Raw genomic sequence first — 27,781 nt, 5'->3', positions numbered from 1 at the left:
TATTTTCTTGGCTTGCCTATGTTCAATTCAGGGTGTTTCCAGCCTTTTAATTTCTATATTTGGGGGTTCTGGCCAACTCTATTTCTTATTTGGATTATTTTAGTCTCTTAGCTGATCTTGCCAGTGTTTTCAGTCCCTTCCATATCATTCTAGATTTTGCTGTTAGCTTTTTCCTTCAACTATAGATCTAACTATATCATCCACTCACTACTTAACTTTCCCAGAAATCTGAAATTACTCTTCAATATAGAATAAAGCCAAGCTTCTTACCATATATGATTCTCTGTGATTTGCTTCATCCTGTGTTCTAGCCACACTGGACTACTTAGCATTTGCCAAACATACCATACAGGTGACTTTCTTCATGTTTATTTTATTCCCCAAATTCAGTCAAAATTATAGCTTTGGTTGAATTTTGTCTCCCTTTTCTCAGTCAAAATTGTTTCCTGTCTACTCCTACAGAAAACAAAACAGCTTTGTTTTATAATACTGTAACAGCATCTGCCTTATATTTTTTTATATCAGATATATGGATGTTCTTTTGACTAGATTGTAAGCTCTTTAAAGCAGAATTTTCATTAATTACTTGTTTCTCTGACAGTGTAATTCACTCAAATGTTTGGATAAGTATTTTGAATCTGCCTACTTAATTCTTTTCCCTTAAAATCAAGAACCTTCTTACAAAATGGATCCTTAAGATCTTAAACATCTTAAGAATGTTTAGGAAAAGACCTACATCTTCACATAATCTTTGAAACATTCCATGTCCTCAATGGACAATGCAATTTACCAGTGCCTGCTATGCCATCTATGAATAGATTGTATTGTGGAAGGCTATTCCCACCCCAAAATAGTCTCTGCTTTCTATCCTGTATAATAAAAAAGGAAGTAAACCCAAATATGGCTACAGAATATATATCATTCTGTATTCTCTTCTATAGTGTGACCTTGTCACTCCCTTATCAAGAGGTGGAATTTATTTCTCTACCTTTTTTAATCTGGTGGGCTATGTGAATGCTTTGACCAAAAGAATACGGTGAAAGTGATAAAGCCAGTTCCAAACTTAGACCTTAATTGGCCTGAATTAAGGCTTAATTGGCCTTAATTCACTTCTTTGTAACAGTATCTTTTAGTATGCTAGATGTCCTATAAAATGTGTGATTACCAAGAGACCATGCTGGAAAAGCCAGAGCCACATAGGCTCTGGAAAGTGAGACATCAGACACATTAGTGAAGAAGCCAGTAAGCAATTGTGTTTCTATGACAGAATCATGAAAGACTGTAATTGAAGTTAACAGGTATCTGGAATTGGAGGAGGAGGTGTGAAGACCTCCTGTTTATAAAAAAAAAAAAAAAAATGATACAAGCAGTAGTTACCCATACAGCTTGGTACATGTCCTTTTTCTAAACTTAAAAGTTTGGAGGTTTATTCCCTAAAGGGGACAAATAGAAGTTCTTCAGAAAAGATAGAGGCAAAGATGCCATACTGAGAAGAGGTGTTAAGTGAATGATTGTAAGCTGAATACTGAACTCCAACCCAGCCTCTATCACATAATTTGGTTCCCAGAACTGTGGCAACCAAGCTTATGCCCTCTACTTTTCTCTCAGGAATTTAACAAACTCATTAGAACAAGATTTCACATTGCAGGTTCAAGTTGGGTCCAGCTAAGTCACTCTGCAGCAGTGATTCTTAACCGTTACTCCATCAGAATCACTTGAGAACTTTTAAATGTTTTCATTACCCAAACCGTTTCAATTGGTTTGGTATAAAACTGAGTCATCTGTGGTTTAAAAATTTTCTCAAGTGATTCTCATATACAGCAAAAATTGAATCTCCTTGCTTTACAATGAATCTTATGAACATAACTCATTCCTGAGTACTGAGCTTCTCAGTGTCCTGCTGTCAACAGTCCTGAAAATATTTAAAGTACCAAAATTAGTAGAAAGCAATTTAGAGAAAACACTAAGTAAAAGGAAAGTTAGGGGGAAGAACTCAACTATACTTAACATTTACTGAGAAACTCTATTGCATACTTGAAAACAATACATTTTTGAAAAAATATTAAAAAGGGCTCTAGTAATTTAAAGTGTGTTAGGGGCACACCAAGGCAAACTATTTTTAAAAATCAGAACTTTGGACACAAAAGGATCTTACCTTCAGCAGAAAAAAAAAAAAAAAAAGTCAAGAACAGCTTCAAACTGAATGGCTACACTGAAAGCAAGAAGACCGGAGATCAATGATCTGAAAATTTTGAGGAAAAAAGATTTCCAAGTTAGAATTCCATACCCAAAGTCTCCAAAGATTGCCTCCTCTGTATCCTTTAAGGCAGCTATTAGAAAATGCATCCTATGGAAATAAGACCGTAAAAGAAAATCAAGAGAATGGCTTATCTCCTAAAATTATTTTCTAGATGATATTATCATTCAATTGATCTAGAGATTAGAAATAGGAAAAAGGAAATCCAAATAAAGAAGCAGAGGGAATTCTAAGTTGGTAGTTAAGGGAGGTCCCAACATAAGCTGACCATAGGCCTAAAAAGCCTCCAGCCCAAATTGGAGTAGGTCAGAAGGTTCAGGGATAGAGTTCTTCAAGAAGATGAAAATTGATAGAATAACTAACGTGTTAACCCCTTCAGAGGAATCTCACATATCTGGGGGCATTTTAAGGGTTGAGTTAATAATACAGATAAATAAATTCAGAGAAAACTTTACAAACAAATCAGAACAAATATCCAAACTATGTAGAAAGGTCAAACCATTATATCCTAGTACACACTGTATTTGCATAGTCAAAATAATGTAAATACAGTATAAACACTATTAGGAAGATAAGGTGTGACAGGAGAGGTGTGTGTGTGTGTGTGTGTGTGCCTGCATGCATGTTTGTGCTGGGGCCAGGAGCAAGGAGTGATTGATGTAATTAAAGCAAAACTCTTTATCAACCATAGTAGGATATCAAAAGAGAATGCCTAAATGCAGAAACTTTAAAAATAGCAAATTAACCATGTTATTTTGAGATCTATATAGGCAAGTATATAAAGAATCTGTATATGTAATTGGAAAGGGTTGGCTCAGGAAAAGAAATGAAGGACTTTTTTGTAACAGGGCTTATAGAATGATGACTTTTTAAGCACATGTTTAAGGTTTTTATTTCTATTCATCCTTTAGAACTGATCTGTTCATTATTTTATCTAGAAAGCCTTCATTTGCCTTTCCAGATGCCCTTTTTGTCTGTTAGCTACCTTTACTTTCCCCCATCATACTACTTCTCTTCCAAAGTCATCATTGCTTTTTTACTTCTTTGTTCTTATACATAGCCCCAATATAAATTTTCATACCTTCAAAGTATAAGCTTTTTACAAGCTTTTATGCTTCATCATGTGAAGCATAAAATTTACGCCCAATTTCTTTTTTTTTTTTTAAGATTTTATTTATTTGAGAGAGAGAGCAAGAATGAGGAAAGGCAGAGGGAGTAGCAGACTCCCCACTGAACAGGGAGCCCATTGCAAGACTCGATTCCAGGATCCTGAGATCATGACCTGAGCCATAGCAAATGCTCAACCAACTCAGCCACCCACGCGCCCTTAGCACAATTTCTAATACAGAGTAGGAGCTCCATAAACATTTGTCAAGTGAACAACTTGTCACGTACTAAACCATACTTTAGCAATTTTGTTGGTCTAATTCTGTCTCTACTTTGAGACAGTCACCAGATAACCAAGTTTAAGCTTTATAATGCATTTTCACCCCACTATTCAGTCAGGCCTTGTTAAATTAATAACTTGAGTTATAAGTATACTTTTATTTAAAAATATTTTTTTTTATGTTTGGAGATGTTATAGCATACAGTGGCCTGCAATTTGTAGTTTATACAAACATTTTCTGATAATCTCACAAAGCTTGAAAACTAAACTTTGACATGTGTAATGCTACTTTAAATCTTTCATTTGGCATGCTATAAATAGTGCCTAGTAAATGTGAAGTAGCATTCCTTCCAGACATGAGTTTTGTAACTTGGAGTCTGAACTATAGGAAGTCTCCAGGAGAGTCACTGGATCCCCTAAAATTTAATGTAAAATTTTTCGTGTATAGACATTTTTTTGAAAAAAAAAAACCATAATTTCTATTATGTTAGGAAAGGTATAAATGACTTCAAAAAATTTAAACAATGCAATAATATTTTAAATTGTGTCATAAATCACAGATCAGAAGCTCTTTACATACTTTATTCTCTATTTTGTTCTAGATTTGAATACACAAAAACCCCACCAATTTAGGTAGAGTAGAACTAGAATGACAAGGAAAATCAGCCCTTATCCAAAAATGGGCTGGGCCAATTCTATACAGAATTCTTAAGAGTTTCAGACCAGTGTTATTTCATATTTACTGAAAAATAAATTTTATTTTTATTTTTTTTAAGATTTTATTTGTTCATGAGAGAGACAGAGAGGCAGAGACATAGGCAGAGGGAGAAGCAGGCAAGCTCCCTGTCGGGCAGTCAGATGCTGGACTCTATCCCAGGACCCCGGGATCACGACTAGAGCCAAAGGCAGATGCTCAACCACTGAGCCACCCCGGTGCCCCTGAAAAATAAATTTTAATGTTCAAATTACTATATAAAATATCAAAAAGATAAATTCAGAGACTATATAAGTACTATTTTGATTATTGGAAGATACTATTTAAGTTCAGTTCACTTGTTTCTTGGTTACTGAAATACATTTCAAAATGAGAAGCAATGGAGCAGGATCAAGTTCCAGAGTGAGTCTAATCTTTCAGCACATGGTTCAGGTTTTTCATTAATGAAAATGTGTAGTGTTGTAATATGCACAACAGACTAGAATATCACAGATGTGAAATGAGGTTAATTTTATTGAATGCTTAGTCTAGATGAAAATGAATTTACTGACGTGAGACTAGAACATATCTGAACCATGGATGAAAAAGAAGTCAGTTCAGTGATTGGGTGTTAAAAAAGGAAAAGGAGGGGATCCCTGGGTGGCTCAGTGGTTTAACTCCTGCCTTCCGTCAGGGCGTGATCCTGGAGTCCCGGGATCGAGTCCCACGTCGGGCTCCCTGCATGGAGCCTGCTTCTCCCTCTGCCTGTGTCTGTGTCTCTCATGAATAAATAAATAAATCTTAAAAAAAAAAAAGGAAAAGGAGTTTTGGGGGGAATGAGGTAAGAGAGCAAAGGGCTTCATTCACATTTTCCAAATAATTCCCAGATAGTCATTAAATAAGAAAGCACTCATCTATTCCTCTTTGGAATAATAAGTAATATGTTTACAAGGGTAATATGTTAAATTTGGTGCTTTGAAACATCTTTTGGCATATCAACTTGCAAGTTCACCTGCAAGTTTAGTTTTATTAACTAGAAAATGTGAAGGGAAAATATGTGATAGGATATAGGAGGGGCATAGAGCTGAGACTGAAAAAAACCTGTCTTGCCTCAGTAATATAGTCTCCTTTGTCAGTAGGCAGAAGCACATGACTAGATATCATAACAGAAATGCATTTCTGCAGAAAAGTACTGTAAACAAAACCTTTTAATGAGAAAAAAAAAAAAGCCAAGCCAGTCCATGTTACAGTGCAGTAAGCAGCTCCTTCCTTAACAATAGCAAAATACTGAGAATGGAGAAACACCACTACTAAGAGAATGGAGCACCTAGTTTTTAACAAGTAATGTTTGGTGTGGGAGAAATTGCTTCCAAACATGGATAAAGTATTCCCACAAATCTTTCCTTTCTCTCTTCTTCTTTTGTTAATCTGGGCGGAAGAGAAACAAGAACTTCATGGAGAGTGGGGCCTTGTGTATCACTGAGAAACCAGTTCAGATGTCACCTTTTTGATGTGGTCACATGCACACACACCAGTTAGTTATTCACTCCTCTGTCTTTACAAACTCTATATCATTATAACTAGATCATTCTCTGTCATAATTACCACCTTACTTATCAGTCTCTGATTACAAGGCAAGTTACTGAGAGGTGGAGGTCAACACTTACTCATCTTTGGCAGTCTATGATTGGAAAAAATTTCTCTGCCTTCTTAGATTCCGTGTCTGGGCCTGCAAAACAAACTTGACAAAAGCTAGATTAACCAGAGAAAAAATTTATTAGCATATTAACATGTATACTCATTGCACATATATATGGGGTAACTGAGTGATGGGTAACTCGAGTGGTCAGAACTTAGGGCTTATAATGGCTTTTTTTTTTTTTTGGAAAGAGAGTGTGTCCACATGTGAGCAAGGCAGGGGTGAGGGGCCAGGGGAGGAGGATGAAGAGAAGGAGAGGGAGGGAGTCCCAAGCAGATTCTGTATTGAGTGTGGAGCCTGACACAAGGCTTGATCTCATGGCCCTGAGATCTTAAACCCAGCCAAGGTGGAGCCAGATGCTCAACCAACTGAGCCACCCAGGCACCCCTTTTATGTAGCATCTTAACAAAGGAAAGCGATAAGACAAAGGAAAAACGGTTGAGGTCCCTAGGGATGGCGAGCTGTGGGAAGGTAAATATATCGGGGAAGATAAGGGTTATTTTAGTAAGGTTTTTTATGTAGCTTACTCTGATGCTGATAACAGTCTAAAGTTGTCTCTGATGATTAAGAATTGTCCTGCTCTTCCTAATAAACAGAGAACAGGGAGGATTTTTTTTGTGTCTGTTTCTTCTCAGTTATCTTCATTTGAAAACAGTCCTATGTCAAAGTGGTATGTTTTGGCATGACATACTCTGAACCTCTTTAGCACCTAGTATGTCCTCAATTAGTTTTGGAAGAACAGTAACAATATGCTATCTCTTGTGGCTGTGTTTGAATGCTGATGGTTAAAGTACGTTGCATTATGCTTAGATCTAATTACTTCTAAATGCTATAGAACACTAAGTAAGAATTTTAAATTATTCAGTCTCAAAGCTCATTCTAATTCTCTGCTAGTTCTTTTGCTCTTAATGTGTAACATCTCAAATTTACCTGTTAACAGCAAATAGGAGTTTAAAATAGTTAAAAATAGGGATATCTCTCTTTTCAATTTGAAGCCCCACCCAGAAAGTCACAACGTATTTAACCCAAGATTTCTCTTTTCAATTGCAGTATGTAGAATGATTTAAAAATAAGTAAAACTCAAAAATCTAAAAATCCAGTAGTACTAAAGGTAACTTATTGACCATTACTAAGTCTTCCTTTTGTTGAATTTACCTAAATTTTTTTTTAATTTTTATTTATTTATGATAGTCATACAGAGAGAGAGAGAGAGAGGCAGAGACACAGGCAGAGGGAGAAGCAGGCTCCATGCACCGGGAGCCCGAAGTGGGATTCGATCCCGGGTCTCCAGGATCGCGCCCTGGGCCAAAGGCAGGCGCCAAACCGCTGCGCCACCCAGGGATCCCGAATTTACCTAAATTTTAAATTAATACTTTTTAGGTCAAGCCTTTAATTATTTACCGGATAATTATCTTCATCTTGAGTAATTTATCTCTTGATTTGGATTTTATTTTATGAAGTTTAAACTCTACCTGCATTTATTCTATAACTTCAAAGAATTTCAAAGACATTATTTCTGGAAGTGTTTGTTTCAGTCACTCATGATTCTCACAATTAAACTGAGAGCATATTAAGTATACTTTGAGCTTGTTAGAGAACCTGCCATTGGTCTTGTTGCCATGGAATGTTTGCTGCTAACTCCCTTAGAGTGACATATATTTACTGCTTATGATTGTTCTGGGAATTACACTTACCTATTTAGACATGAAAAGTCATTTTCACTACACTTTAACACAATATGGATTTTCCAAATGCTGTTTCTTAATGTGAATAATGCTATGCTTCATCTACTGATCTTCTTGAACCTTACATCAGTTCATGTTATGAAGCAATTCAACTGTTTTGTCCTTCTTAGAAATGTGTCTGTTTTTTAAAAGGTAGCATGAAATTCCACATAAACAGTGGCAAGTTACATTTCTCTGAGTAAGACAAAGTGAAGCAAAATATAATTTAGAATCCTCTTTCCTGAGACATGTGTCTCACAAGTTTGATTATTTCTTCCTCCTAAACTTGTTTTACTACATTTCCTATATGGAATTTAAGGAGAACCTATAGAAAGTTTGTTTCACATTCATTTTTACAACCCCTTTGAGTTTTTTGTCTTTTTTTTTTTTTTTTTTACCCTATTCTATGTCAATGTCCTTTTTAATTTAGAGGATTGAAAATTTTGACCATGGATTATCTCATTTTCTTCCTTAAATGTTTGGTAGCAAAATCACCTAGGCCTGGAGGGTTTTTGTGTAAAGAGGTTTCTGAGAACAATTCCAATTTTTATTTTTTTTTAAGATTTTATTTATTTATTCATGAGACACTGAGAGAGAGAGAGAGAGAGAGAGAGAGAGAGGCAGAGACACAGGCAGAGGGAGAAGCAGGCTCCATGCAGGGATCCCAATGTGGGATTCAATCCTGGGTGTCCAGGATCACACCCCGGGCCAAAGGTGGCGCTAAACCGCTGGGCCACCGGGGCTGCCCAAATTTTTTTTTGCCCCAATTTTTAAAATAGAAACAAGGATATTCAGATTTTCTTTTTGATCTTCTGTTTATATTAGAAAGTTGTTTTTTCAAAGACTTTGTTCACTTCATCTAAGTTATCAAATTTATCGGCATATGGCTATTCATAATACCCTGTTATTATCTTTTCGATGTCTGTAGAACTTGTAATGATATCTATCCCTTATTTTATTCCTGTTATTGATTGACCCCTGAGTTAAGTATCATCTTTAAACTCTTTTACATGTGGGAAAGTAAGACCCTAGTGGTAACCTGTATAACTTGCTGGCTCAAGATGGTATGGTTTGCTATTAACCTCTAATTTGTAGGGCACTGTGTTTTTCTGCATATATGTTTACCTGAAATATTTCACATTTTATTTGGCAAACAGTCAAAACTATACCTCGGATGAAAACTAATATGAAGGGAAACTCAGATCATGTTGGTCTTGGATACCTTCAGGTTGGCTAGAATAATTCAATATAGCTATCAAAAATACTTCGAAATATTTCAGACCTAGAATTGAAAAAGATCACGGTTGCTACAAATTGCATCATTTTATTTTTCTTTTTTTAAAAGATTTTATTTATTTATTCATGAGACACAGAGAGAGAGAGAGGCAGAGACACAGGCAGAGGGATAAGTCAACTCCATGCTGGGAACCTGATGTGGGACTCGATCCCAGGTCTTCAAGATCACACCTTGGGCTGAAGGCGGCGCTAAACCACTGAGCCACCAGGGCTGCCCCAAATTGCATCATTTTAAAGATAACTTTTCTTTTGGTAAGTAATCATTTGGTGATGCACTGCATAGCATGGGTCCATAGTCATCAGGATTCTAATACTCTTATGATGGTAGACGGCTATCATCATTTTTCCTCCTCCCTACAGGGAGCATGTCAAGCGTGTCATACTCCCATCAGGTAGTAGAATATAGAACCTATTCCTCCTCTTGAATCTGGGCTGGCCTTAGTGACTTGCTTAATGAATAAAGTGTGAAGCGATATTCTGGGACTTCCAAAGCTAGATCATAAAAAGCCTTGCAGTTTCTGCCTGGGCCTCTTACAACACTCTATTTTGGGGAAACCAGTTACAGTATAGGAAGCTTACCATGTTCTAGAAGCCATGTGAAGATGCTTCAGTCAATATTATGAGCGTAGCATTTTGGCCATGCCTACCAAAGCACCAGACATGTAAGTGAAGCCATCTTGAACCCTCCAGGCCAGCCAGTCTGCCAGCTGAATGCGATTAAATGACTTAGTCAATGCCGTATGGAACAGAAGAAGCCAAACCATGCCCAGATACCCAACCAATGCAATTTTGAAATGTAACAAAATGCTTATTGTTTTAAACCACCAAGTTTTAGGATTGTTTCACAGAAGAAAACCAGAAAAATGACTATAAAATAAATGATGGCAAACATCCCTACTATCTGGATTTGTAAAGACATATGTGATATTCCTGGTTAGTTGAGAAAGAACCTGGGAAAATGCCACCATCAAATCTGCCATACTAAGTGGTATATCCTAAGCAATTTTGTTCTCCTACACAGTGCTAAGATGGGAATACAGTTTCTAGAGTTTATGAAATTTCTTGCCAACATAGTTATTTCAGTTTAAAGTTATTAACTATTTCTGGTCTTCAGCCAGTAAAGACTTGATTTTATGTGTAAGATACTGTAATGAATAGGACTTTCTGATTTCTGGTCATCCTGAAGAGAAAAAACATCATGTATAATGAAATATTTGAGTTGTAATGCAAGAGTTGGGCTTTGGGGGGTTTGGGCTGGTAAACATAGTGGGCTAGCTCAGATTTCAGGATGCTTTGAAACAAATCTCTATGATTGAATGAATCTGTAATAGAGGATTCACTTCCAGAGAGAATCATCTCCTACTGGAGCACTAAAAGCTTTATGCTGGATGCCTGTGGAGCCTCCAACATAATTTAAGGTTAGTCTGTGCTTTGCAACTGCTTTAGCCAATAAGATCATAAACAATATAACAAAGGTGAACATATAAAAAGAATGACTGCTAAATTTAATCAAATCTCTGGTGCTTTTTAAACAACATCCTGGATCATAAATTACTTTCAATAAAAGTCCATCCTAATTTGGCTTGGTGAAAACTTAATTAGAAAGTGTATATAAAATAATTGAATATGTCTATTGTGAGTTTTTAATCTTCCTTTTTATTCTTTAATGAAGAATAATTACATAGCAACAGAAAATACAATCAATATCTAAAGTCATTGATTCTATTTCATGCAAGAATCATTCTCCTTAAAAAATGTAGAGAAATAGTTATTAAAGAAGCTTCTCCTTGGGGCATATTAAAAATCATTATAAGCCTTCAATAAATGACACGTTTCTATAAGTTAGCTCTTTTTCTTTAGCTTTAAAGTGATACTATCAAAAATGCTCAGGTCTCTGAAGAAAATAAGAGAAAGTAAACTGGCTCACATACCCATTAAAAGGAAACAATCGAATGACTTAAACTTCCAGCCTTGTTTTTAGCTCAAAAGGGCAATTGTTATTTTCCTATTGCCTTAACAAAAGTAATTAAATACAGAGTAGACTTTTTAAAGAATATGACTTATAAATAGTAAATCATATCTTCCCTAAAGCTCAGTGGTTACATAAAGTTCATAATAATCACTGTTTTGGAAAGTGTTCATTTCTCAGGATACACAAAGGCCTCTGTCAGTAATAAAGTGACTTGTATTTGACAACTGTTGTTGGCAAGTGAGTAGAAAAGCTATCTTATCTCTTAAAGCTAGTAAATTATAGAGAGATTTTACTTACTGAGCAGACCAAATTGTTCCATGGCTTATGATTATGTTGTAAGGCAATAAAAGCCATAATAAAAGCTGTTATTTCTGGTTATTTATGTATATATCAAAAGATATATTATAGATTATCCCTATGCATTGTGGAAGTTATTGCTCCCTCCCATACCCTGAAGGATTCATTTAGTCATTCATTCCTTTATCAACATTTAATGAGCATATATTGCCTTAAAAAACTTCTATATTCCTAGTTTGCAACAATAAACAAACCAGAAAAAAAAATTCCTGTTCTCTTGAGGCTTACATTCAATTTGAAGAGAGAAAATGATTTTAAAATTTCAAATGAATGTATTATACAATGCATGAGAGGAAGAAATAGTATGAAGAAAAATAAAGCAAGCTATGGAATACATTATAATAGGAACACATTTTTGGTGGGATGTTCAGTGAAGGTCTTTCTGGAAATGTGACACTTTTTTTTTTGTTTTTAGATACTTTTTTTTTTTTTTTTTTAAGTAATCAGTGTGCTCAACATGAAGTTCAAACTCACAACACTGAGATCAAGAGTCGTATGCTCTACCAACTGAGCCAGCCAGGAACTCCGAGGTGACACTTTAGGCAAAATGTAAATGAAATAGAGGGGAAAACCATGGAAATATCTGGGTAGAGAGTGTTTCAGTCAGGAATACCAAGTGTAAAATCTTGAGACTAAAACTTGATTGATATTTCAAAGAATAGCAAGAAGACCTGTGAATTGGAAGTGACCTAAGGAATCATCACCACGATGCTAGAAAAATGGCCGTAGCTTTGGATTTTACTGTGTGATAAGAAGCCATTAAAAAGTTTTGAGCAGAGAAATAAAATATTCCTTCAACTGCTGCATAAATGACAGCACAAGGGCAAATAAGAAAGCCCTGAGAGCAGTTAAGAGCATTTAGGAAGCTATGGCAAAAAAAAAGATAGGGCCTTGGATTAGGATGTCTTTCAGATATTTTCTGTTTGCTTCTCCATGGTGTTTTGTGTACCTAGGAGGCTGGTTTGATTTTGCCAGTGGGGGACTCTGGCAGAAATTGGAGGGCAGGAAGAGAGTAAGGAGAGTACCTATTGTCCTGGCTCACTTCCTGCAGAGTCACAGAAATTGGTGTGTTCCTCTACCCCTAGCTCCTCCCAGGTTGCCCTCTTCAAATTTTTATTCTTTCTAGGTTCTATGACATCTACCATTCACCCCTTCAAACGTAGGCTAATGAGGGCTCTGAACTGTTGCTAACCCTGAGATTTCATACCATCTCTTGTTGAGTTTGCTAACTCTACTTGTACCTTTAAACAGTACATCTTCAATACACTCTCAAATTACCGAGCTTTAATGAGGTACCTGTTTCTTGCTGGACCTTGATGGCACAGAGTGATAATGGCGCTAAGAAGTAGTTAGATTTGGGATATTTTTTGTCAGGATCTGCTTAAAGTCTGATTGTGTGCATACAACATGAGATATGGAGAAAGAAACAACTTGCTTTTTCCTCTTAATAGTAGGGAGGTTTTCTTCTGAGTCAAAACATACACCTCTATTTTTAATTCATAGAATTCCAAAACACAGATATACCATAACTTAATAATTAATCATCCCACTTGAAGACATTTAGTTCCTTTATGACTTTATGGTAATATAAATAATGGTGCAGTGTGCCCCCACTCTATATATCCTTGCTGTATACATCCTGTATCTTTGTGCATGTGTGGATTTCTTAAGGACAGATATGTAGAATTGCTATACTAAGAGGTGGGTACTGTTAAAACTCCTATAGATATTTCCAAATTGCTCTCCAATAAAAGTGACTTTTACTCTCACAATCAAAAGATATTATCAACTGTTAAAAAATCTTATGATAAAAACGTTTTGTTATCTTATTTGCTTTTCTTTGAATGCTAGTGATATTGAACATATTTCCATGAGAGTTGGCCAGTGTTTGATGAGGAATATGATTACACATAGATCCAAAATAGCTCCCACAAAACACTTAATTACAAAGAGAAAAAAAAAAGATTTCACAGTGTAGAAATCTGGCAAACACCACCTTAATCAAGGGCCAGGGCACCTGGGTGGCTCAGTTAAATAAGTGTTGAACTCTGGATTCTGCTCGGGTCATGATCTCAGTGTCGTGAGATTGAACCCCCATACTAGGCTCCATGCTCAGTGGGGAGTCTACTTCTCTCCTTCTCCCTCTCTTTCTCCCTCTCCTTCTCCCTCTGCCCCTAGTCCTGTTTGCATGTTCTTGTGCTCTCAAATCTTTAAAAAAAAAAAAAATCAAAAGACCAAAGTGAATTTTATCAGTAATGGGACAAGTCAGAATTGTGGACCGCCTAATGGTAATGAAATATAATAAGAAAACAAAATCACTTCTGTGGTATTACTACCAAAGATACATAGTATGAATCTAATCATGAGGCAAACCCAAAGTAAGAGATAAACTACAAAAAAAAAAAAAAAAAAAAAAAAAAAACTAGTTTGTGTCAAAGTCATAGAAAATAAGGAATGACCAAAAAACTATTCCAGAGTAAAGGAGACAAAAGAAATGTGACAGTTAAATGGGGTCTGTGGATTAGATAGTAGTCATGAACCAATGTTAACTTCCTGATTTGTAAGCTCGTATAATGATTTGTAGGAGAAACAGTCCTTGTTTGTGGGAAATCTCACTAAAATATTAAGAAGTGATGGGGTAACAGGTCAGCAACTTATCCTGAAATGGTTCGGGAAAAAGAAGATATTTATATTCTATTGGAAATTTTTCTGAAAGCTTGAAATTATTAAAACAACCACCACCAACTTTTTCATATTAGAAATCACAATATGTATTTCTCATGAATACTTCTCTACTTGGCACCCAGTGGACACCATATATTTATTTATTCTTGTGGCAGAAAGGATAAATCTTAACTTGCTTTCTCTTCCCTGGATTTTCTTTTTCTGATGTAGATTTCAGCAGTCATAAATTACATCCTAGTGGCTAGAGAAATGTCTCATCACACTGTCTACAAGTCAGAAGAATAAAGGTTTCTGAAAGCTAGTCAAAGGCTGGTCATTGGAGGGGAAGACTTAAGTAATATATTGGTTTGTTCCTCATAAACTCCAAACTTTTCAAGATTTCAAATTTAGGGAAGTTTCCTGAAACCCTATCTTAAAAGCATTCAAATGTTGCAAGCATTCACAACAAAACAAAACAAAACAGAAACAGGTCACCAAAATCCCGATCCTTTATAGAGGCAATGGTGTACTCTACACATTATTTGTAAGAATCAATTTAATTTAGGATCAAAAAGTTAGTTGCAACAAACCATTATTAAAGTACAAAAGTCTCTAAATATGAGCTAAGTAAAAAAATACTTGCTTTCAGAATTATTTTTGCTCTTATTGCTAGAGATATATTTTAAGTTTCTCAGCCTATTTAACACAAGAAAACAAAGTTACTATGGAATATATTTAAAAAAAAAAACCTTAGAATCTAGTGCAGAGTTCTGAAAACACCAAAATTTATTATTCTTTTATTAAAAATTTGTTATTTTTACTTCATTTTCTCTTCTCTCCCACCTCCTGCTTTTAAGTAAATTAACCTTAAAACTCAAGTTCTAAGCTTTGAAAAGCAGATACAATTTGTTACTTTGGGCTGCCATCTAGTGTTAAAATAAAGAAAACATCTGCCTTTTTGCCTTTGTAAACTTCTGTATTGATAGTATTTTCAATATGACGGAAGGTAAAAGCTAATATCATTAAAAGATGTTTTAGTTTTATTTTTCAAAGACTTTTTTAAAGATTTATTTATTTATTTTAGAGCAGGGGTTGAGGGAGTCGAGGGAGAGAGAAAATCCTAAAGCAGACTCCCCACTGCGGGAGGAGCCAGACTTGGGGCTCCATCTCACTACCCTGAGATCATTACCTGATCAAACCAAGAGTTGGCCATTTAAATGACTGAACCACCCAGGTACCCCAAAGATTTTAAGTGGCCACTACACCTAACATGGCACTTGAAGTCACAACACTGAGATCAAGAATTGTACTCTTTACGAACTGAGACAGCCAGGTACCCCTCATTAAAAGATTTTTTTTTAATTAAGCACATTTAAAGTGTATAACATGCTGATTTGATACATATATTCATAGTGGAATGATTACTACAGTTGAGCTAATTAACATTTCTCCTCACATAGTTACCATAGTTGGGGGGAGCGCACTTGAAATCACTTTAGCATATTTCCAGTGTCCAAAACAAAATTAAATATAGTCATCATGCCTGTACATTAGATTTCTAAACTTGCTCATCCTACAAAACTACAGCTTTGTACCTTTTAACCCAACATCTCCCAATTTCTCCACCATCCCAGCCTCTGATAACCACCATTCTACTCTCTGCTTCTACAACTTTGACTTTTTTGTTTGTTTGTTTTTGGTTCTACATACCATATATGGTATCATACATACACATACAAACACACACAGTTGAACCTTGAACAATGCAGGGTTTGGGGTACTAACCTTCCATATAGTCGAAAATGCATGTATAAGTTTTGACTCCCCCAAAACTTAATACTAATAACCTACTAGCAACTTGGAAGCCTTAATAATAACATAAAAAGTTGGTAAATGTATTCTGTACATGCTTTATATGTATATATATGTGTGTGTGTGTATTCTTATAAAAAGCTAGAAAAAAGAAAATGTTGACACCATAAGGAAAATACATTTATTTATAGAACTGTTGTGTATTTATTGAAAATAATTTGTGTATAAGTGGACCTACCCAATTCAAGCCCATTTTGTTCGAGTCAACTGTGTATATCTTCTTTATCCATTTATCAATTGGTGAACACTTATGCTTTTTTCATATCTTGTCTATTGTGAATAATGCTGCAGTGAACATGGGAGTACAGAAATCTCATCAAGAACTTGTTTTCAATTTCTTTGGATATATACCCAGAAATTAGATTGCTGGAACATATGATAGTTCTATTTTTAATTTTTCGAGGAGACTTCATACTGTTTTCCATAGTGGCTCTACCAATTAACATTCCACCAAAAGTGCACTCCACATCCTTACCAATATTTGTTATCTCTTCTCTTTTTGGTGATAGCCATTCTAACAGTGTGAAGTAGTATCTCATTTTGTGGTTTTGGTTTTTGCATTTCTGTGATGATTAGTGACATTGACCATCTTTTCGTGTACCTGTGGCCATTTGTAAGTCCTAACTGGAAAAATACCTACTTAGTTCCTTTGCCATTTTTAATCAGATTGTTTGGAGTTTTGCTATTGAGCTGTATGTTCTTTACATATTTTGGACATTAACCCCTTATTGGCTATGTTATTGCCAATATTTTATTTGGTAAGTTGTCATTTCATTTTGTTGATGGTTTCCTTCACCGTATTCCTTCACCGTACAGATGCCTTTTAATTTGATGTATTCCTACATATTTTTGCATTTATTACCTTTACTTTGGGTGTCAAATCCAAAAAAATCATTGCCAAGACCAAGGTCAAGGAGCTTACTCCTTGTTTTCTTCTAAGATTTTTATGGTTTCAGATTTTAAATGTAAGTCTTTAATCCATTTTAAGGTTATTTTTGCACATGACATAAGGTAAGGGTTCCATTTCATTATTTTGCGTGTGGCAGTCCAGTTTTCCCAGCCATTTATTGAGGAGACTACCCTTTCCCTATTGTATATTCTTGGCTCCTTTGCCATAAAGTCTTTTCTTCTTTTTCCTTTTGAGATTTTATTTATTTATTCATGAGAGATACAGAGACCTAGGCAGAGGGGGAAGCAGGCTCCAGAGAGCCCAATGTGGGACTCCATCCCAGGACTCCGGGACTATGCTCTGAGCCGAAGGCTGGTGCTCAACCACTGAGCCACCCAGGCGTCCCTCCTTTGTCATAAAGTAATTGACTATATATGCATTGGTTTATTTCTGGGCTCTCTTTTCTTTCCATTGATCTATGGGTCTGTTTTTATGCCAATATTATACTGTTTTGATTACTATAACTTTGTAATATAGTTTGAAATCAGGAAGTATGATACCTCCAGCTTGGTTCTTCTTTCTCAAGATTCCTTTGTCTATTTGGGATCTCCTGTAGTTCCATACAAATTTTAGGATTTTTTTTTTCCATTTCTGTGACAAATGACATTGGAATTTTGATTTTGCATTGAATCAGTAGATTGCTTTCAGTGGTATGGACATTTTAACAATAATAATTCTTCTAATCCATGAGCATGGGATATCTTTCCATGAATCTTCTTCAGTATCTTTCATCAATATCTTAGAATTTTCATTGTTCAGCCCTTTTACCTCTTGGTTAAATTTTGAAATATAATAATATTATAAATTTTTTAAGATTATAATAATCTTTAAAAAATTTAAGGTTTTATTTATTTATGAGAGGCAGAGAGAGAGAGAGAGAGAAGCAAAGACACAGGCAGAGGAAGAAGCAGGCTCCATGCAGCGAGCCTGACGTGGGACTCGATCCCAGGTCTCCAGGATCATGCCCTGGGCTGAAGGCGGTGCTAAACAGCTGAGCCACCCTGGCTGCCAAGTTAAGTTTATTCCTAAGTATTTTATGCTTTTTCAATTATAAATGGTACTTTTTTCTTAATTTCTTTTTCTGATACCTTGTTGATAATAGATAGAAATGCCTAGAAACTAGATAGTAGATATCTAGATAGTAGATAGAAAACTGATTTTTGAATATTGATTTTTGTATCTTGTAACTTTAATGAATTCCTTTATTACAATAGTGTTTTGGTGATATTTAGGGTTTTCTATATAGAATATGTTGTTGCCTCTATATATAATATCATGTCATCTACAAATAGAGACAAATTCACTTCTTTTTACTTTGGATGCTTTTATCTTTTGTTGTTGTTGCTTTACCTTATAATTGTTCTGACTTGGACTTCTAATACTATGTTGAATAAAAGTCATAAGAGTAGACATCTTTGTCTTATTTTTGATCTTAGAGGAAAAGCTTTCAGTTTTTCAAGAAACCACTCATTTTTTCTTTTCTTTCTTTTTTTTTTCTTTTCTTCTTTTTTTTTTTTAAAAAAACCACTCATTTTTGGGATCCCTGGGTGGCGCAGCGGTTTGGCGCCTGCCTTTGGCCCAGGGCGCGATCCTGGAGACCCGGGATCGAATCCCACATCAGGCTCCCGGCGCATGGAGCCTGCTTCTCCCTCCGCCTGTGTCTCTGCCTCTCTCTCTCTCTCTGTGACTATCATAAATAAATAAAAAATTAAAAAAAAAAAAACCACTCATTTTTAATGACAAAATACTAGGACAAAATTCAGTAAAACAATGGTACCCAGCATCCTCTCATTTGCTGTTGAAAACTGTCTTAAGTGTCACCTTCCTTGCCCTGTCCGCTTTCCAAGAGCTCAACATCTTCCTGTGTCCCTTGCTTGCTCAGAACTTCTAGCTAAGGCTCACGCAGGCCCCTCTTGCTCTCATCTACTTATCCTCAGACCCAGGCTTCTGTCCACCATAGCTTCTGCTGGTTGTCCAGATTCTTCTCAATCTGAAGGCTAAAACTGAGCCTAAAGCATAAGGCTTTTAGCAGTTTCAGCATCTTTCCCCACCTCTCCATCCTGACCCCACTGCTAATCATACCTAAAATATGATGCCTGATGCTAACCACTGGGCTTTTACAATATGTCCCATGTTGAAGCCTCCAGCTGATACATTTTGATATTAGGGCCCAGCTCCTAATCTCTGGAAGTTTCAGACAATACATTTACTCCTTCAGGTAATAGGACTTGCTCATTTTTTTGCAAGTTCTCTCTTGTCAAATACCTAGCATGCTCATTCTGTTACAGAAATAGGCTCAACCATGCCATGACCACAGTTCTCAGAGTCCAGCTGATGCCTAGTGTCTGATATCTGTGGATGCCTTTTTAGATCTTTAGAGCTTTCTCAGCATTATCCAAGCAAATCCACCATTACTGTGTCTGTTTACCATAGGGTTTTTGTGACCACCTATTTTCAAAGTGCTGTAATCAGCCCCTATCACAGAGAATTTCTTTGTTCCTACCACCCCCCTGTAAGTGTGAGTCCTTGGTCTGTGCTTCATCTTATTAGACATTAAGTGGGCAAAATCTGTGTAGTCTAAGAAATGACAACTTCACAGTTTTACCTCACTGACTTCCCATTCAAGAGTTGATGACTGAGAACATCTTGGCTCAGTGCCCCCCTTCACAACTGATTTATTACCCTAGGAATGCAGTTTTAATGGCAGTCCCCTTGAGGAGGATTAGATGAGGATTTGAGGATTTTCACCACTTCTTGAATCATTCCACACAAAGCTCGTTTCACCAACAAGTAAAATAGTTTCTTTCTCCCTAATTTATGTCAGGTTAAGAAGGAAGGGAACACAAAGACCCTTTCAGAGGAAAATTAAGAAATGAACAGGGTGGAGTAGAAAGCTTTTTAATGGGTGCCAGAAGCAACCTTTCTGTTTGGGCCTCAAAAATTGTCATTATCCCTGGGTTTAAAATCTGGTAGATATTCACCATGAGCCAACTTGAGAGTTGTGAGGCTCAGTGAAATGCCTTTGTCTTATCAAAAACAAACAAAAAACCAACAACAAAAACCCTGCATGTACATTTTCTTGGAAGTTGCATTTACACTTTTAATCATTACAGAAACAAAAGAAATAATTTAGAATTGAATCAAGCTGAGGTTATATATTTCCAAAATAAAGGTACCTGGATGTCTCAGTTGGTTAAACATTCAGCTTAGGTCCTGATCTCAGGGTCATGATCTCAGTGTCGTGAGATTGAGCCCCACATGGGGCTCCTTGCTCAGCTTAAAGCCTATTTAAGATTCTCTTCCTTCCTCTCTCCCTCCCCAAGAGCTCGCACACTCTCTTTCTCTTAAAAAAAAAAAAAAGTATTCCCAAAATATAGGAATATTTTTTCTGTTCGTAATGTCATAATTGGCAAATCTCCCTTTTAAATTGACTATGCTAGCCCAGGTGGTCTCAATGTTTGCAGACCCAAAATCTTACTTTTTATTGCAAATATTTGGTAACACTTTTACCATTCTAAAACAAAATTTATAGATAATATAACCCTCCTATAGTATTATATATATAATTTCTAACTGTAACATAAAAATGAAAGAGAAAGTTACTTATAATAAAATAATATATATTTCAATGTGTAAATACTCAGACATGATCACAAAAGGAGACAAATCAGCCGGTCTGATGCTGTCATCTATATCTAGTACCCACCTGAATACAACAACTACAAATCTTATTTACAGATGTGTTATGTTACATTTGAATGCTACAGATGGTGTTGACATTAATAATAGACTTTTCTTAGTAAAGTTAGTAAAGTTCTGAGGAAAACAGGATAAAATCTTTCCTCAGTATCCATAGCAGCTACATTTCTGGAAAATTCAGAAAATTAAAACCATACCAAAAAATACTATGTGTTTATGAAAACTGAATAAAACCTGACAATTATTATGAGCATACGTTTCACTTCATAAATGTCTGGAAGAACATTCAAATACACAGCAAGACCTGATAATTATTTACTATGCAGAGTTGTGTGCAAGGCGAGATGTCTAGTCTCTGGCCCCAGCCACAAAATGCCAGTAGTATACTCTTATAATTTTGATATCCAAAAATGGCCTGACAGGCCAGTGATGCCCCCACTCCTGCATGAGATTCATTTTCTTAGCAATTAGAGACAATGAACAGACACATTGAAAATTACCAATTATTTTCTAAATATTGATGAATATATTATCTTATATTATGGAATATTGCATCTCTATATTTGGTAATATTTCTTAGAGATCCACAGAAATAAGCCCTTTGTCATAATATGTAATAATGCAGGGAAAATCATAATTGTCTGAGCTCAACATATTTAAAATATGGAAGAGATTATAATATAACTTACAAGTTAACAGATATTATGATAGTAAGACACAGATATATAAGGAGAAATTTGATGTAATTTCCATAAATTATTGTTTAGAAATGTTAATATACTATTTATATCCTTCTATACTATATTTATTATATTTTATTATTTTATTATAAATTTTATGAGTGTAACAAATTTTCTTAAAACTTCTATGGATCTTAAGATTTTTCTTACAAATGCTATGAGTCAAAAGGAAAAGAAAAAACTAAGGACAAATGGGAAAAGAAAACAAATAAGGAAAAAAGAAAATATAACTTTAAAAAAAGGATAGATAAATTTTAAAACAGGAAAATTTGGAGAACAAGTCTATGTAGCTTGTTACTTCTTTTTCTTCCTCAAAATTAATTTCTATGACTCAGTAATTTTAGTGATCATAAAAACTCACAGGGATATTTCTTATACTCACAGGGATATTTCTTATTCATCTGATAAATCTGTGGATCCATAGAGTATAACAAATTACGAAAAAAGTCTTTAAAACCTGAACATTTATTTTGCTGGGAAAAAAATTTTATCTTAATTCATTCTATTCTTCTATTTCTATCATAAATTGCTCTAGGTTTTTTGAAGCATTAGATATGAACCTGGATTACTTTCTTAGAGAGTTTTGAAATTATGAAACTTTGAGGGAAATAGTAAAAATATAGGCAAGAAGGGAAAAAAACTCACAAGCCTATGTATCAATTTAGTGGCCTAATCTCATAGTCTGATCTCAGTAATTTTTATATATATTTCTCAAAACTTTTTTTAAGAATATTGTTTTCATTTTTTTAAAGACTCATAAATTTAAGGATAGAAAGAAACTCTAAAAAGTGTAACTTTCTCTTTGCAAGGTAAATCTAAATTAACTGTGGCCCAGGACATCTAGAGATTTCTGAAAAAGCCGGAAGGGAAAAATGCAATCACTTCCCTAGGAATTCAATGCTTAGAAGCATATTGGTCAGGAATATTCTTTAACCTATAGTTTCACCCTTATTCATATATGTTTAGTAGGCTTTTAGATGATTTTTGTAGTTATTGAGGATGTTGATCCCATGTCATTAAGCTTGACTTTTCAAAGGTCAAATCTAGATAACCTTGTTATAGCAGAAGGTCACAAGGACTTCTGTTTCTCTTGATTTCTCGATAAGTGACTTCCCACCAAAGTTATGATAATCTAGAAAAGTTTCTTTCTGTTCTCAGCTTTTATCTACTGTTCGTCAGGGTGGGAGTTGAATGGACATCTTATCTGGTTAGCCAAGTAGAGTTTGTGTCTTTGGGGCTGATTCATTACCAGGATTAACTTACCTAAGGTTAAGTAGAATGAAAAAAGGGCTGTATCTAATCTAAAGCCTAAAGAAGACCACGTTTCAAACTGACGAAACTAAAAAAATAAGCTGGTGAAGCTCAGAGACCATTAGACCCATGGTGCCTGGATGGGCCAAGTAGACCTTTTATATTGGAAATAATCCAGTATTGTAACTCTAGGTGGACTGAACATCACTAGACTCTCTTCAGGCCTCATTTAGAGATGGTAGGGATTAAATAAAGACTGGAATGAATGCTCTGGCATTTTATTGTCTTTTTGTTTGGCCACATTAAGGCATGGTTTTTAATCAAGTAAGGAAATACACCTTCCTACTTCTCTGTGCCCATTTTTACTCCCAAAATAAAGTAATTCTGAATACTGTAGTTTATAACTAACGGCACAAGAGGCAATTCCATAGGTCACTTATCTTCTGCTTACAATGGCTTCCTCCAAGAACAAAGAGCAACAAATCAAAGCAACTAATTGCTGTTACACTCAAGAAGATTTCATTATAAAATGCAACAGTATTGTTACAGTCACTTGAGTTTGCCACCGTGTACAAGTAATAGATCCTAAAAAACTGATAGGGAAGGAAGCAAACAAGGATGACTCCTATAAAAAATAGGTTTTTCAGCTGGGCCCAGAACTCCTGGTGGGATAGAAAGGAGTGGCGTAGCTTCCGCATCATTGACATAATGATGAAGATCTGGAAGACCAAGAGAATCACTGCAATGGCTATGACAGTAGTGACTATCATATAGTTGATGACTTGCACATATGCTCGATCAAGTTCTTTGTGGAATTTAAAACAATGTTGCTCATCATACCCCTCGTAAGTTCCATAGTGAGAAACAACCACAGGTACCACAATGACAATCACCAGCAGCCACATGCCAGTACTGGCAGCCACAGCATGCAGTTTTCTGTAGAATTCCACTTTGTCTTTGTACTTGAAGAAGATGAGGTACCTAATGACCAGGATCACCATGTAGAACAGGAATGTAAGGTACATGTGGATGTGTAGCATGGCACTCACAAATTTGCAGAAGGGCAACCCAAACATCCAGGTGTGCTTGATGAGATACGTCAAGCGAAAAGGCACTGTCAGCAGAAAAACACTGTGGACCACTACCAGGTTAATAACCACTGTGGTAGTTACAGATCGGGTGTTCATTTTCACCAGCAGGAACAAAATGGAGATGATGCCCACCAGCCCACCAATGAGTACTATGAAGTAGAGCGTGGTTAAATGGGGCGTCAGTATAGGACTGCAGGAAGAAGTGTTGTGGCCAGCCATACTTCAGAAGTCACCTGAAAGAGACGAAATTCCAATAAAACTGAAAAACCTTCAGAACTTTGTTCTTATCTCCTTCTTAGCACTAGCAATGTGATTTTGTCATTTGTTTATATGATATAAATTTTAAGTACCTTAAGAATAAAGACTATGTCATATGCCTATCTGTATACTCGAGACTGAAAACATAGTAAGTCATTGATTCTTAAGCTTTCATAAGTTAGAGGCCTCATCGAGAGGCTCCCAGAGATGTGTGTGTATGTGCGTGCGTGTGGGTCCTTGAAATGAGCCCCAAGTAGAGCTTGCTGCTCAGCAGGGAGTCTGCTCCTGCTTCTCCCTCTACCTCCCCCCTCATGCTCTCTCTTTCATGTTCACTCTCTCTCAAGTAAATATAAAATCTTTTTTTTAAGTGTGCATAAAACTGGATTGCTGACCATCTATAGCTGATGCATAGATAATAGTACTGCAGCAGCCAGTGGGGGAAAAATTATAACATGGAAGGAAAGTTAAGTGAGTGTGTTAAGTACACAAAATATTTTTCTTTGAAGTATGATTCTAATTCTCTAAGTCCTTTCAATTCATCAGCAAATGATTCGAGAATATACATAATTCGTTTAGGATACTGGTTAGTTTGGCCAAAAAAAAATCGATTAAGTCAAAGCAGCAACAATCAATAGGAGTATATGTGAATTTCTTGTCACAGCTATGTTATCTTCTAGCAGTGAGACTTCGGCTAAGTTCTCATGGGTTCCTCTAAAAATGCAGCATATCTCCCAATTCTCCCATTCCAATACCCTCAAATGAGTAAAAGAACCACTACCATTTTTTTCTCTGGGGAAATCCTTTCCCCAAATAGTGTTGGTCGCTTTTAACTCATTATCCACATTCTAATTTATTCTCTCTTTTTTTTTTTTGTATTTTTTTTATTGGAGTTCGATTTGCCAACATATAGTATAACACCCAGCACTCATCCCATCAGGTGCCGCTCTCATTGCCTGTCACCCAGTCACCCCATCCCCCCACCCATAATTTATTCTTTATTAAATGAAAGATTTAAAAATCTTTTAATTACACTAATCAAGTACTTATATTTTCTTATTTAAATTCCTTCAGTGGCTTCCCATTTCCTTTAAGATTAAAAATATCCTTCTATGTCTAGAATGTTCTGGGTCATGGCAAAATCTGATTCCTTGAAACCAGATTTAAGAAATAATCTAGAGGTTAGGATACCTGGATGGCTCAGTCAGTTGAGCGTCTGACTTTGGCTCAGGCTGTGATCTCAGGGTCTTGGGATTGAGCCCCACTTCTAGCCCCACATGGAGCCCTGAATCAGGCTTCATGCCCAGTGGGGATTCTACTTGTCCTTCTGTCCTTCCCCTCCACTCATGCTCTCTCTTTCTCAAATAAATACAATCTTAAGGGAAAAAATAAAGAATCTAGAGGTGAAAATGATAGAATTTAATGAACTGCATATGGGACAATGAGGGAAAGTATCTCAGTCACTCCTAGATTTCTAACTTGAACAACTGGTTAAAGATGTTTACTAACAGGACACCTGGGTGGCTCAGTGGTTGAGCATTTGCCTTTGGTGCAGGCCATGATCCCGGGTCCTGGGATCAAGTTCTGCATCGGGCTCCCCGCAGGAAGCCTGCTTCTTCCTCTGCCTATGTCCCTGCCTTTCTCTGTGTGTGTCTCATGAATAAATATATAAAATCTTAAAAAAACCCAAAAAGATGTTTACTGACAACAGGGAGCCTGAGAATCAGATTTGAGGTAGAGCAGTAGTTGAATTATAATCTTAGTACCTTTGTAACACATTTGCAGTTAGTCTTATTCACTTCATGAATGTTTTTTCGTACAATCAAAATTACCCAGCAATAAAAGTGAACCACTGATGAACCACAAAAGCATTAAACTCACATACATGTAAATCATATATTCTCAAAAATTTGTTCTTGAAGTGTGAAAAAACTTTACTTTTTATGCATAAAACACATACATAAGTATATAAATAGACACAGAGTATATCTTGGTATTAAAATTTCATAAGGAGGGGATCCCTGGATGGCTCTGCGGTTTAGCGCCGCCTGCAGCCCGGGGTGTGATCCTGGGGGCCTGAGATGGAGTCCCACATCCGGCTCCCTGCATAGAGCCTGCTTCTCCCTCTGCCTATGTCTCTGTCTCTCTCTCTCTCTCTCTCTCTCTGTCTATCATGAATAAATAAATAAAATCTTTTAAAAATAATAAAATAAAATAAAATTTCGTAAGGAGAGAAGAGACAATTAGGGAATAAATGGCTAAAAAGGCTCTTTACAAGGGTAATAGTTTTAAAAGTTAAGAAAAGGGGGGAAGTTAAGAAACATTGCATAAAATAAGAGATGCCAGCCACAAAGGCTACATATCATATAATTTCTTTTTCTAAAAAATTGAAATTAATGAGACAGAAGATCAGTGTAGCCCAGGGCCTATGTTTCAGGGGTAAGGATTGACTTCAAAGGGGTATAAGAGAATTTATGGAGGGATGGGATGTTTTATGTCATGTTGGTTACAATTGCAGTTTTTTGTCAAAGCTTATCAAATTGCACACTTAAAATTGGTGAATTTTCTTGCATATGACTCATATATCAATAAAACTAATTTTAAAAACCAGTAATAATAACCTGACCCCAAGGAAGCTCTGCTTCTGTGAGCACGGAATAGAATTTACATGTGACCCACTTAAAAGATTGCTTCATGTTATACCTCTTCTATGTTATGTGTAATCTCTGTATTTGTCCTTTATTTTTTCCTTTGAAAAGTAGTTCCGGCAAGCAAATATGTAATTTATATTGTGTTTGTATCTGAATCAGGGGTGAATGTGCCACCACAAGTTCTATCATTTTCTTCAGCTATTGAACTAGAATCAGGACTGACTTTTGAAAGAAGAAAGTATAATCAGTCACATATCATCTCTCTCAAATCCTCTTTCATTCTTATAAACTGCCATGATCTCTCTGTAACAACCAACTCTGGTTCCCAGACATTCCAAGATATTTTGTAAAGTGTTACAGAATATAGACAGACACCTTCTGCTTAAACTAGCTAACGTGGGTTTTGTTGTCAGTAGGTAACAACCCTGACATACCTTGTTATTTCCTATTTCTCCTTCAAGAATCAACTGAGGCATCATTTCCTCCAGGAAGCCTTTCATAATCTCCACTCTCAATTCAGGTTCCCTTGCCTCATGGAATGCACCATGCTTACTTCAGTTATGGCATTTATCCCATAGACCATAATTCTCAGTTACCCTTCTGTCTTCCAAAAAAGATTAACAAGGGAAGAATCTTGTCTTCCTTTTATCTACAGAAACTAATGAATTTTTTAAATTAATGTAAATATTGTTATTGAAAGCTAAATACCTATAGTAGAGTGCTCAGCTGTAAGGATATATAGCTCAATGAATTTTAACAGAGTAAACGTAGCCTCACCATAGTTAATCTCTATCCTGGCAACTAACACCATGGAGTAGGTTTGCCGACCTTGAAGTTTATTTGAGTTTAATATCCTTGAGCTTCATTCACTAAACATTATGCTTTCAGATTCATTCATGTGTTTGATTTTAATTAGTTCATTTTTATTGTGGTTTATTATATTGTATGAACAAACATATCACAATTTATTCATTCTATTGCTTTTTAATTTTTATTTATTCATGAGAGACATAGAGAGGCAGAGAAGCAGGCTCCTCACGCAGAGCCCGATACAGGGACTTGATCCCCGGACCCGGGACCACGCCCTGAGCTGAAGGCAGACACCCAACCGTTGAACCACCGGGGCATCCCTTATTCATTCTATTATTGATGGATAATAATATTCTTTCCAGTTATAAGGCCATTATAAATAATGCCATTCTGAGCATTCTTATAAATATCTT

At 35.9% G+C, this 27,781-nt stretch overlaps 1 protein-coding gene across 1 annotated transcript; it reads right to left on the bottom strand.

The window, feature by feature from the left end:
• Positions 1 to 21,433: 21,433 nt before the first annotated feature.
• GPR141 (G protein-coupled receptor 141) lies at positions 21,434 to 23,882 on the bottom strand. Its single transcript, XM_025985824.2, has one exon. It carries the CDS (start codon positions 23,869 to 23,871, stop codon positions 22,966 to 22,968), a length of 906 nt encoding a protein of 301 aa, XP_025841609.1. The 5' UTR covers positions 23,872 to 23,882; the 3' UTR covers positions 21,434 to 22,965.
• Between the last annotated feature and the right edge of the window lie 3,899 nt (positions 23,883 to 27,781).

This window comes from Vulpes vulpes, chromosome 7 (assembly GCF_048418805.1).
Source record: "Vulpes vulpes isolate BD-2025 chromosome 7, VulVul3, whole genome shotgun sequence".
NCBI lineage: Eukaryota > Metazoa > Chordata > Mammalia > Carnivora > Canidae > Vulpes > Vulpes vulpes.
Note: the sequence above shows the minus strand (reverse complement) of the source record. Positions and strands in the feature narration are given on the sequence as shown.